At 37.8% G+C, this 12,856-nt stretch overlaps 2 protein-coding genes across 2 annotated transcripts in view; one reads left to right on the top strand and one right to left on the bottom strand.

The window, feature by feature from the left end:
• LOC125252666 (serine/threonine-protein kinase pim-2-like) overlaps window positions 1-12,856 on the top strand; it is a 681,247-nt gene that overhangs the window by 5,679 nt on the left and 662,712 nt on the right. The window lies entirely within an intron of this gene.
• timd4 (T cell immunoglobulin and mucin domain containing 4) lies at window positions 1,801-9,140 on the bottom strand. The gene is made up of 7 exons (XM_048166145.1): window positions 8,637-9,140; window positions 6,630-6,968; window positions 6,476-6,541; window positions 3,939-4,030; window positions 2,372-2,483; window positions 2,261-2,294; window positions 1,801-2,180 (listed from the first exon to the last, which is right to left on the bottom strand). The coding sequence occupies exons 1-7, from the start codon at window positions 8,974-8,976 to the stop codon at window positions 2,099-2,101; spliced, it is 1,065 nt and encodes a 354-aa protein (XP_048022102.1). The 5' UTR covers window positions 8,977-9,140; the 3' UTR covers window positions 1,801-2,098.

Genomic DNA, 12,856 nt, shown 5'->3' with positions numbered 1-12,856 from the left:
TACTGTACAATTTGCCCTTGTGCTGTGTTGAAGGCCTTTTAAATAGCTTTTTAAATCTCTCATTATATCACCAAATAATGACTTCAATCTTCTTGCCAACTTGATTTCTTTTAATTAGCACAGGTTTTGTATTTCTTTTTCTGTTAGAACATTAGAGTGCCCCAGGGATGACGCGTTTTTGTTTGCCAACCCGGAAGTTAGTGGCGCACGGGTTCCCTCGGTTGAAAGCCTATGCATTTTTCCCGTAGACTTTTGGAAAATCGCAGAAAATAAGCTCTGTGTTTAACAAAGGGTTATGACACTTACACTTTTTGTCTATCAAGATAATCTTTACAAGTTAACACAACATTTATAGATTTTGAAGCCTAAATGAAGTCGTCAGATATAAAAGGCTAACAGCAGGCTATAAACGGACTACAGCACACCATGGTCGCGGATCAACATCACCACCATCAAGCTTCCTCAAACTTTATTTAGAAAGCAACTTTATTTAAAAACATGCTCGCTGATTATGATCTGCGCTGTTATTAATACTTATCCACTTTTTCATGAGAAATGCTGTCCAAATGTCCCGTTTTTAATGATGACGTCTAAAGTCCCCGCCAGAGGAAGTAGTCCCTTTTAGCAATTTGTTAGCAATCGCCGATTTTAAGACACAGTAAAAGTTTAAAAAATCACAAGTGGGTTATAACTGGTGTGATTTATGTCATAGATCAAAACGCCAAAGTATTTAGAGGCTTTATAACCACAGTCCTTATTTCAGGCGATTTAGCAAAAACCCTTTCAAAAAAACCCATAGACTTGACGGCGTTGGAACCGGAAGTCCTAAAATGGTAACTCGCTTCCGGGTTTTGCCTACAAAAATGCGTCATCCCTGAGGCACTCTATAGCAGGCCACAATGATCTGAGCTTATGCAGATTATCAATGTTTAAATGAAAAAAGCTTATTCATCTAAAAAAAAAAAAAAATCCTGAAGTGCATAAGCTCAGACCAAAGTATGATCTATTAGTTACAAAAAGAATTGAAAGAAAACAAGTTGATAAAAACATTGAATGCAATATTTGGCAATAACAGCATATTGAGAGATTTATAAGCAATGTTTTGTATAGGCCGGTCACCATCACCCAAAAGGGATTAAAAATATAAATTTTTAGGGAGGAAGGTGTTGTGTGAACAAAGTCAGTTAGTTAAAGGTGATAGAGAGGATTTTTTCGTCGACTGAGAATCCAAAGAGTTACTGAGTTTTTGAAATGAGCGCATGCGTAAGAACAACCCCCCTCCTTCACAGCTCATTTCAAAGGAACGCCTCCCAAAACTCGTAAACACTCGTATTGGAACACGAGTGTTTACCACCGGCATTCACTGTGTCGTGTTTTTTGGATTCATTATGTCGGACTCACCGCAGGTAACTCATAATCTGCAGTTGTTACTCCTGTCTCCTGACAAAAACATTGCATGCGGTGCCTGTGGAGTGTGGAAAGTTACTGGAGCGCGCAGCCGCGCTCGTCTCTCACAAGGAACGTCACGGCAGTGATTGACAAGCCAGAGGCCCAATCGTCTACGCGATGATCGCGTAAACGATAGGCTGATGTTTTTAAGGCCCTACCTCGTGCACAGATTATGTATATTAATATTATTCCTTTCAGTGCACCTAATAAATAGTCTTTTATCAGTTAGTAAAGACAGTTTCAAGTAATATTGCAAAAATGTATAAAACAAAACATCCTCTTTAGCACCTTTAAATGTGACAACAACAAAAACAACAAACAAGTGAACAAAATCAATAGTAAATATTCCACTTTAACATAATTTTTTAATGAAATGTTATATGTAAGGAACAAGAAAAAGATGTGTAGGCATATACATTTCTATAATTCTTTTTTTACTTAAAGGGATAGGTCACAAAAAATGAAAAGTTTGTCATTATCTTACAAAATACACATTTATTTTAATTTATGTTTTAGAATATCACCAGCTCTACCCATTTTTGAGCGAACTATCCCTTTCTCAAACCAAAAACTGAATGATATTAAAGACTTGCAGGTTGTGTGAATGTCTGTATATGAGTAACAACGAGAATCAGGTGGTTTTTGTTTCCTATTCCAGGGTGTAGATGTTCTCCTCCACTGGTCTTCTTGTGCGTATTTCATAAATAATGTGTCGGGGCTCCTTTGAGAAACTGAGGATCAAAACACAGCACTCATCGTGATGACACTGCATTTCAAACAGCATAGTATTCTCGAAGTGAATCACACTTACCACCCACTGTCAAACGCCTTCCCATAAAGGCCACCTGAATCAGAATATACATTTTACTCATTATAAAAACGTAATTAAACAAATATCCAGTAGATTCATAGTTATACGTACGCTTGACGGTCAAAAGGGCCAGAGCGCCCAGGAGGAGCAGTAGCAGACTGAGAGACAGAGACAGCACCGGGATGTTTATCTGTAGTGTGATCCTAGAGATCGGCTCTTCCATCTTTAAATCACAAATTCAGAAGGGTTTCATTCTTTAAAGTTGTAATTTAAGGTTTCAATTCAGCTAAAACACAATGTTTAAAAAAGCAGCTGTCATAAAACAGTCTCAGTTCCTCAAAGACATAAATGTTATACTTCCACCCAACTTTTTATATCTCTTTATATTTTTATATTATTTCTTAAAGGAACACTCCACTTTTTTGAAAATAGGCTCATTGTCCAACTCCCCAAGAGTTAAACAGTTGAGTTTTACCGTTTTCGAATCCATTCAGCCGATCTCCGGGTCTGGCGGTACCACTTTTAGCATAGCTTAGCATAGTTAATTGAATCTGATTAGACCGTTAGCATCTCGCTCAAAAAAAACCTTTGCTGCCGTACCATGGGTGCAGCAGGTGCAATGATATTACGCAGCGTCTCTCACAAATGTCTCCATGGTTGCAAGGCACGTGCGTGATATCATTGCGCCTGCTGCACCAATGGTACGGCAGCAAAGTTCCTTGATTATTACGCCAGAATGAGAGTATAGTTCCTAGCCATATTGGCCAAGAAAATCTCAACTTAGTACATGATGTAACTACAGAAGAGTCAAGTTTTAAATAGGAAAAATATCAAAACTCTTGTCATTTTTGAGCGAGATGCTAACGGTCTAATCAGATTCAATGAACTATGCTAAGCTATGCTAAAAGTGGTACCATCAGACCCAGAGATCGGCTGAATGGATTCGAAAACGGTAAAACTCAACTGTTTAACTCTAGGGGAGTTGGAAAATGAGCCTATTTTCAAAAAAAGAGGAGTGTTCCTTTAAATAATAATAATAAATAAGTGATTCAGAACAAAAGATTTGTGAAGCTTCAATGCAATGTTTTGAAATCTGCCATCACTAGATATTGTTGAAAAGTTGTTATTTTGTTTTGTTTTTTGGCGCACAAAAAGTATTCTCGTTGCTTTATAATATTAAGGTTAAATCACTGTAGTCACATGAGCTGTTTTAAATATGTCTTTAGTAGCTTTATGGATCTTGAGAAGTGCAGTAACATTGCTGTCAATGGAGGCCTCACTGAGCCATCGGATTTCATCAAAAATATCTTAATTTGTGTTCTGAAGATGAACGAAGGTCTTACGGGTGTGGAACGACATGAGGGTGAGTAATAAATGACAGAATTTTCATTTTGGGGTGAACTAACCCTTTAATACTATTTGGGAATGGTAAGATTTACAATTTTACAATTTAAGATTTACATAAGATTTGAATGCTCACCAAGCTGCATTTATTTGTAAAAGAGCAATATTGTGAAATAATTACATGTTAAAAGAACTCTTTTCTATTTCAAAAGAAAAATAAATATTATAATATATAAATAAATATCAAAAAAATATTTGATACATATATATATATATTGTGGAGGGATACCCTTATAAAATATGTTCATGTTTTGCCAGAGCACCAGTAACTCACCATAGCCCCAGAATGCACATGCGTGACATTCTGCCAGGAAATGTCAGAGAATGATGAATCTGCTCCTCTGGACTGATCTGGCTGCGATGACACTAAGAAATTCAGAGTGAAACACAGGAAATCGCTTTTGCTGCTAATGCCAGTTGACGCGTGAGAAGCATTATCTCTACCCACAAGGGTCTGTGACATTTGAGTTGCTGCTCTATGTGGTCTCTGATGAACTCTTATGAGTAGAAAAAAGAACTGAAATGCAACTGGTGATTCATCATGTATTGTGGTTTGTCTAAGGAAAAACTTAGATAACACTTACTTTGCAAATCAAGTATAACGGAATTAGCTGTTAACAGAAATTATTTTGTTAAGGAAAAAGCACAGTTTTTTCATGCACTGGTCAATTTTGATATTTTGGGCAAGTTTGCATCTATAACTTGTCTTCTTTTAGACTAGTTGAAAGAAAACATCCAAAATGCACATTTAAGTGTTTGTTTGATTAAACATGTTCTATTCTCATCTGTCGAATTTAATGACAATACATATGTTTAAAACCATTTTCTCAAAATGAGTTTTTTTCCCCCTCCTGCTCTGAGAAAGAAAGGTTTTTACAGAGGGGTTTGTACAGAGGGGTGTGTTCATCATGATCATTGAACTGTTTCCTAAAATAGGGTGTGTTTTTTTTCTAGCTGTTGACAGTATTTTCTGATTTATGGAGTGATAAAAAAGATGTCCAAAATTACCTCTGTCAAAACCTTGTCAACATATTTTGAACCTGGCTTCATCTAATGTTCATATTTCTGTTCTGGAGATTTATGCAAATTAGTGCATATTTAACTACATAATGCATATTTACACATAACATTTCACATACTTCTAATACAAAATCATTCTTAAAGGATTAGTTCACTTCTGAATGAAAATTTCCTGATAATTTACTCACCCCCATGTCATCCAAGATGTTCATGTCTTTCTTTCTTCAGTCGAAAAGAAATTAAGGTTTTTGAGAAAAAAACATTCCAGGATTTTTCTCCATATAGTGGACTTCAACAGGGTTTAACGGGTTGAAGGTCCAAATTGCAGTTTCTATGTAGCTTCAAAAGGCTCTACACGATCCTAGAAGACCTGGAATAACGATCTTATCTAGCTAAAAGATCTGCCATTTTCTAAAAAAAAAAAAAAAAAAAAAAAAGTATATACTTTTTAACCACAAATGCTCGTCTTGCACTGCTCTGTGATCCATACGCATGACGTAATCACGTTACAAAGGTCATGCATGATGTAGGCGAAAGTGTCTACAGTGTGTCCAGTGTCTACAAAGCGAACGTGCAAAGATTAAGCCAAATGCCCTTTACAAAAAAAGGTAAAACAATGATATTGGACGATTTTGAAGTTGGAGGAGAAAATTAGATTAAGTTTTTCGCCCTACCGGGGTACTTCCACCTACGTCATGCGTGACCTTTCCAATGTGATTATGTAATGCGTGGCGCATCGCAGAGCTAGTGCAAGATGAGCATTTGTGGTTAAAAAGTATATAAATTAAAAAATATTTTTAGAAAAATGACAGATCGTTTTGCTGGATAAGACCCTTATTCCTCGTCTAGGATCATGTAGAGCCCTTTGAAGCTGCACTGAAACTGTAATTTGGACCTTCAATCTGTTGAACCCTGTTGAAGTCCACTATATAGAGAAAAATCCTGAAATGTTTTCCTCAAAAACCTTAAAGGTCCCGTTCTTCGTGATCCCATGTTTTAAACTTTAGTTAGTGTGTAATGTTGTTGTTAGAGTATAAATAAAATCTGTAAAATTTTAAAGCTCAAAGTTCAATGCCAAGCGAGATATTTTATTTAACAGAAGTCGCCTACATCGAACGGCCAGTTTGGACTACATCCCTCTACTTCCTTCTTTAATGACGTCACTAAAACAGTTTTTTGACTAACCTCCGCCCACAGGAATACACAAGAGTTGCGTTTGTAGAGTGTGTTTGTCGCCATGTCGTCGAAACGCTGTTATTTTCATCCCGCAGTCCAATCACCGGGTCTGATTCCGGCTCAAATTGATAGGGTAAAATTAAAGACATGTTTACAATAACACTGAGCGCGTGCATCTCCACGTTATGGTAAGAGCCGTGACCTTTCCGGGTAAGGAGCGCTAAGCTGCTGTCGAATCACAACACAGGAACCGCTGGCACAATCAGAACTCGTTACGTATTTCTGAAGGAGGGACTTCATAGAACAAGGAAGTCATCAGCCCGTTTTTATGACAGTGGAAACAGCAGTATACAGATAAGTAAATTATGTGAAAAATACTGTGTTTTTTTACACGCGAAACATGAACACATGTTATATTGCACACTATAAACACAATCAAAGCTTCAAAAAAAACACGAAAAACGGGACCTTTAATTTCTTTTCGACTGAAGAAAGAAAGACATGAACATCTTGGAGGACATTCGGGGTGAGTAAATTATCAGGAAATTTTCATTCAGAAGTGAACTAATCCTTTAAGACATACCCTATAGTGTCTTGCATTAAAATGCCTCTCACCTGTCTGCGTGTCCTGTGGTTCTGTAGTAATCGGGGTTGTGGTTGTTGGAGGCACAGTCGTTGGGGCTTCAGAAATGAACATACATGAAGATTTATTCAAATATGAAGCTCTCCAAATGTTGCTCTTCAAATTTAAAGCATCTGTATGACTTGCCTTTCGTGACCCTCAATGTGTAGGACACCTTCTTATCATTGAAAAATCCTTCTATGTCCACTCTACAGCAATACGGCCCACTGTCCGACTTCTGTATTCTTTGGATCCCAAGGTCCATTTGTCCTGACAGAACGTCTCCAATGAGCCTGTACCTGTCGGAGACTTTGGAGATGACGCCGTACTCATCTGTTTGTACGATGATGTCGTTGCACCAGAACGTTCCACAATCCCGTCCCCAGCAGACGTGGCTGAGGCCATGGTGCTTCACTGAGTAATGACATGACAAAATCACTGTGCTGCCCTCCGTCACGTGAAACGCCAACACGGAGCACCTGTCAGCTGCGTGGCACAAAAATTAGCAACATGTCAGAGGTTCCTTTAGAATCGAATGTGGATAAATTCTATTAGTGCAGTGGACCTCTTTGACTTCAAGGACACTCCATTGTCCACAACAATATTTAAAGCCACCCCCCATACGCACATACACACTCAATAAAATATTTTAGAGCTTGGTATTACTACACTCTAACGAAAAATGGTTCTAAACAGAACCAAATTAGGGTTCTTTGGCTTGTACAATAGCAGAACCTTTTTTGGTGCTAAATAGAACCCTTTTTATAAGGTTCCATACAGAACCATGCTTTGAAAGTGCTATAGGAGCTCAATAGTGTGATAAAGGTGATTGGTAGGAAACCAGTTACAATTTGAAAGTTAAAATTTGTAGACATTTTAAGAAAGAAATCATTTACCTGTTGAGAGTGTGTTGACAGTCTATGTAATTGAATAGCTAAGCTCCAGAAAACTAGTAATGATGTGGCTTTGACAGTTACAGATTTGAAAAACAAAAAGGCGGGAAAAAGAACCCTACACTCTAACAAAAAGAACCATTTCAGCATGTAAAGGGTTCTAAATAGAACCTTCAAAGAACCATCAAAGAACCATCTTTTTTTACAGTGTAGAAAGATTATAAAAATAACCAAACCCGGACAGCAACATATTGTCGGCCCAGATCCGGACCACATCTGGCCCCTCGTGGAATCCACACATACCAGATGTGGGCCGGATCTGGACCAACACTATGTTGCTGTCTGGGAATACTAAGAAACATCTTGATGTTTAGTTGTTTTAACACTTGTTTTGCTATATTTTAAATGAAGTTCCAAACATAGGTTCGGGAGGAGCCTAATCATTAAGTCCTGTTAATCATCATTATAAGTTTATAAGCAGCGCCGTCCCAGCTATTCTTCCGGCATCCCACCACCTCCCCATCTCCTCCTCTATTTCTCTTATTTTCCCTCCACGTAGTACCTTTATAGGGGGGTTGAGCTCTGAGCTTGAGCCAAGCCTTGGGTTAAATATTGGAGTAAAAATATTTTAATAGCCTTAGAACAAGATAAATTTATAATGCCTCATTAGCATTTTTTTTGTTTTAAGCATAAACCAAAAATAAACTTAAAGGGTTAGTTCACCCAAATATGAAATTTCTGTCATTAATTATTCACCTTCATGTCGTTCTACACCCGTAAGACACAAATTAAGATATTTTTAATGAAATCTGAGAGGTTTTTTTTTTATCCCCCATAGAAAGCACTGTTATTACCACATTCAAGGTCCAGAGAAGTAGTAAATACATAGTTAAAATTTTCAACATGAGTTCAGTGGTTCAACCTTAATGTTATGAAGTGATGAGAATACTTTTTGAGTGCAAAACAAAACAAAAATAACAACATAATTCAACAATTCCTTCTCACCCCTGTCATTCTCCTACACTGTTTTACACCGTTTATCTATCAAAAATTGCTAATGCTAAAAATATCTTTCATATCTCATGCTATTTTGTAAGTTTACCTTGTTTAAAGTATATTTCAATATTCTTACTGAAAAATTATATGAAAATAATTTTTTGCCATGTATTTTCAGTTGTTTTAGATCATTACTTCTGTTATAATCTCTCACAACACATTATCATGCCTTACATAACTTTTAATTTTATAGCGTGTTTCTTACCTGAAATGGTGAGGAGGAGGATCCAGCGGAGGACTGATAACCGGGGAGGAGCAGCCATTCCAGTGTGATGTTCAGGCGACACTGCTCTTGTGCTGGGCGGCACCAGGGTTATGCAGAGGAGGACATGTGAAAGAGTGGCTGTGTTCTCGAGCTCTGTGCCTGTGACATCTCCAAGAAGGACAGGGCCACTGACCCATCTGCAGTCCTCATCTGGAGGTGGAGTCGTGGAGCAAAGAATAGGGCCGTTGTGTGATGGAGTTTTATCTGGATCTCTTATGTGCCTGTAAACAGGCTTCATGAATGAGTCGGTGGGCCTGCACACAGCACACGCCATGTCCATGGTGGCACGTGTGTTTGCTATTGTTGGTAAACAAAGTGACACAAGTGTTCATGCAGTCACAGCTGGCTGATTAAATAAACCAGCTAATTCTTCATCAGACTCGAGGAATTATTAAACAAACATGGACAGTATAGACTATTCAGTATAGACGGTCTTCAGTCAGCCAAAGCGCACACATAGCCGCCTCTCACGAGTGTCAAATTTTCACGGTTTATTATACATAAACATTCAAATACACACACAGTTATGTCAAAATGCCCATCTTGGTGCATATCCGCGTTGGTTATGTGAATGTGAACAGCATGTGTAAAAGCATATTGTCTCTGTCCATTAGGTCTAGTGATAGCAGCCTTTAAAGTAGGTTCGGGAGGAGCCTAAGCATTAAGTCCTGTTAATCATCATTATAAACATTTATAAGCAGCAGTCATTGCGCCGTCCCTGTGACGATTCTTCCAGCATCCCACCACCTCCCCAGCGTGTAAAATGGTGTAAAATGACGGCATGGTAACAGGCCCGGCTCCAGATATGAGATGAAAGGTGGGCCAAATGATATTCCAGGTGGGCCGGTCGGATTGGTGGGGGGCTTTAATGCTTTAATCTCACATGTCTATTGATATAGATAAGGAAATTGTTAGGGTTGTTTGTTATTGTTATTGTTATAAACTATTATACTATTTTGAAAAATCACATTACAAAATATAATGTGAGATAACACAAATAATATTTGCAACATTTATTATTTTAATTTTTTTGCACGAGCTGTTTATACTGTACGAAATTAGAACTTTTGTCCAATACCTCCTCTAGGGGGGTCCGGGGGCATGCACCCCCGTAAGAAAATTTTGTACATTTTAAGGTTAAATGCATCAATCTGGTGCACTTTGGAAGCTCAAAATTAAGAGCTTCAACCCAGTACAGTGTGCAAATTGACCAAAGAAACAACATTGACTTGTACCTGGACATTAAAGAGGGTTCAAACATATTTTTAATTGTGATATAAAGTCTACATCGTTTTAGGTGTTTTAGGATGCCAAACAATTATAACAATAAAATAATAATATAATAATGTTTTAGGCCTATATAATTATACATATGACAGTAATATCCATATAGGCTATTGTAACAAATGCAATCTAATATATATATATATATATATATATATATATATATATATATATATATATATATATATATTTATTGGTTAGGCTACTTTACACAACGTATAGGAAAATTAAAATACTAGTTTGTAGCCAATTTCTAATCCTTGAGCTTTAATTTTGATCACCAAATCGCCAGCTGATCGTGTGAGCAAAGTGCGCGCTTCTCTTTAAAACACGCAGCACAGACTAAATAGTATATACTTAATCACTGTATATATTTTGGTGCTTTATTAAGGCACAAAGCCATTACGGTTTCGATTTTAGTTCATTGGCAAAATACAATGTAGAGACCATTTATGTTTTAAATTTTCGGTTCATTATGAAACGGTGGCGGCGCACAGGGTCATTAATGGGAAACACTGAATGAACGAATGCTAAAGTTGTCGTATCAGTTGTTATCATAACAAAAACGCTTCAACCGGACCGAACGAGAGTCTCGAGGCCTGCCGCTGCGCTGAGTGAGTGACAGGAGGCTGCGATGTGCGTGAACTCGCTGTCATATGGATACTGTAGAGAAGCGGTATTGAACGGTTTAACATATTTTAGAGACATGTTTAGAAAAAATATATATTTTAGCAGCACTACTAAGGGGGAGGTTGCAGCTTGGTCTGGAGCTGAATTGAATATCACACTAATTTTGTGATTGGCTGTTATGTGGTGTGGGGCCAGGGTGGGCCAAGCCTCTGATTGGGTGGGCCAGGCCCACCCTGGCCCCCCCGTGGAGCCGGGCCTGCATGGTAACAAAACTCTACTACAACAACTCTTCCTCTTCTCTAAAGCAGCCCAACATGGCCTCACACCCTGTTCCCGAGGACAGGGTTTATGTAAATTTTGGGGTTTGTGATGTCACCAACCGGGGAAGAAGCTTGTTGTAGTCCCTACCAGCCATTTTTTGTAGTCCTTAAAAAGTGATTTCTGTTCAAGAAAATATCTCCCTGCATTGAACTTTGAGCATCGTAACTTCGCACATGTTGTTTATGCTCAAACAGCAACATTTGTTTACCCGGGGTTAACAATTAATCCTGAGTATTCATAAACTGATGTTTCATATTGTACATTCCTAAACCATGGGTTAATTTGCATATTTGCGATGTCAGTGTCATTGATTGGATAAACGCAGCATGCAACCTGTTTACATAGCTCTAACATTGAGCATCCTGTATTGCCGACTGTACTGTCAAGTTTATATCAAAGTCCCTTTAAGACAAGTCATTTCACTCGGCGGCCATCTTTGAAACGCCTCTCGGGCATCCTGGGCATCATGCAGCTCTAAAGCTGTTTGCCAAGCTTTCGATTAAATTTCATATTTGAAATCACCGATGAAATCTGACAACAACTGTCTCATAATTTTTTTTTTTTCCAAACGCTCGAATCATGACAAAAAAAAATGTATTTTTATGCTGGATCAAGCTAAAGCGCATGCGCAGACCTAAATGCGCGTCACTTGTGCCTCATGTTGGAGGCGCTAGTCTGACTGTTTCTATAGAAACCGGTGCTTCTAACGGCCGCTGCAGTTTCGCGATGACTTTACCAGTCGGCGATTGGCTCTTATTTAGAAGGCGGGACTTATTCCGCCATATTGCGCGTTACACTTTCTGACACGTCTTGTGTTATTCTATAGTATTTTTAGTTTATACTGAGTGGACATTTCGGACTATAAAGGTGAGAATGAAACAGTCTCTTCACTCAAATTGTCATGTTTTCTGTCAGCATTTGAAATTTTTCCTTTCAAATGCCAAATTTACTGTATATATAATGCAAGGTGTTTCTGTGTCTGTAAAGCACGTGAATATGATGCACGGTATTGGTTATCCGTTACTAAGCATCATCGTAACATTCTAACACCGCATCGTTTCACACTGTACAAGTTTGGCACCGCAATGAGGGGTTAAGGAACACCACAAAAGCAGTGCGAACCCGGACGGAGCAGGGTTTCATAACAATGGGTAAAAAAAAACCTTACCCGGGGTTAAAAGCGGTGTTTAGCACGATGATAACCCAGGGTTAAGTGCAGTGTGAAAAGCCTTTAACTGAAGTTAAAAAAGTGAAATCTTTTAAATTAAATGAAGGTGTCATTCAGGCCGTTTGCACTGTTTGCTGAGAATGAACTGTAATAAATCCAAACATGGATCTCGATTAGGCTATATTTGCGATTGTGGTTGCTGAATAAATGCACAGCTCTGTGTGACAATACAAGGTCTTTTTTGCTCGTTTTAATAGAAAACATGAATGTAATTTGGAATTATTGTAATAATTACTATTAGGAATCTCATAGTTGTATTTGAGAGAAGTTTCTTGTTTTACTAGTTTTCATAATGTAGAGAGTGACATAATGTTCAAGATAACTAGCATATAACAAATCAGGAAACTACATGAAGTAAACCATGCGTATAAGTTGACATTCTCTTGTATTTTGCTTATAGGTGAAAGTACAATAATTCTGATGAAATGTAAAAAATAAATTACTAAAATGACAACGATCATTGTGATTATAATTCTGAGCAAAATAATTTTGTGATTATCAATTGAACCATAATGCAGCATGATTGACTAGACTAAAATTCCCAGAGATTTGGTCCACTAAACTTGACTAAACAAAAACAGGACAAGGTTGACTAAATATGATAAAAACTAAAAAGTGTTTTGGTTCCCCAGTCAGGGTTCTAAGCAAATGGGTTGTAGAGAGAATTTTCTGTGACTTTCGAGGCTTGTGATTTCCC

The sequence above is a fragment of the Megalobrama amblycephala genome, linkage group LG18, assembly GCF_018812025.1.
Source record: "Megalobrama amblycephala isolate DHTTF-2021 linkage group LG18, ASM1881202v1, whole genome shotgun sequence".
Taxonomy (NCBI): Eukaryota; Metazoa; Chordata; class Actinopteri; order Cypriniformes; family Xenocyprididae; genus Megalobrama; species Megalobrama amblycephala.
The sequence above is the reverse complement of the archived record's forward strand: the minus strand, read 5'-3'. Positions and strand labels throughout refer to the sequence as shown.

Excerpts from the sequence above, each read along its gene's own strand:
- timd4 (XM_048166145.1), bottom strand. The coding sequence starts at position 8,976 with ATGGACATGGCGTGTGCTGTGTGCAGGCCCACCGACTCATTCATGAAG. Across the intron at positions 6,542-6,629 it reads CACATTGAGGGTCACGAAAG|CCCCAACGACTGTGCCTCCA; the intron begins GCAAGTCATACA and ends TCATTTCTGAAG. Across the intron at positions 2,295-2,371 it reads GGCCCTTTTGACCGTCAAGC|GTGGCCTTTATGGGAAGGCG; the intron begins GTACGTATAACT and ends ATTCTGATTCAG.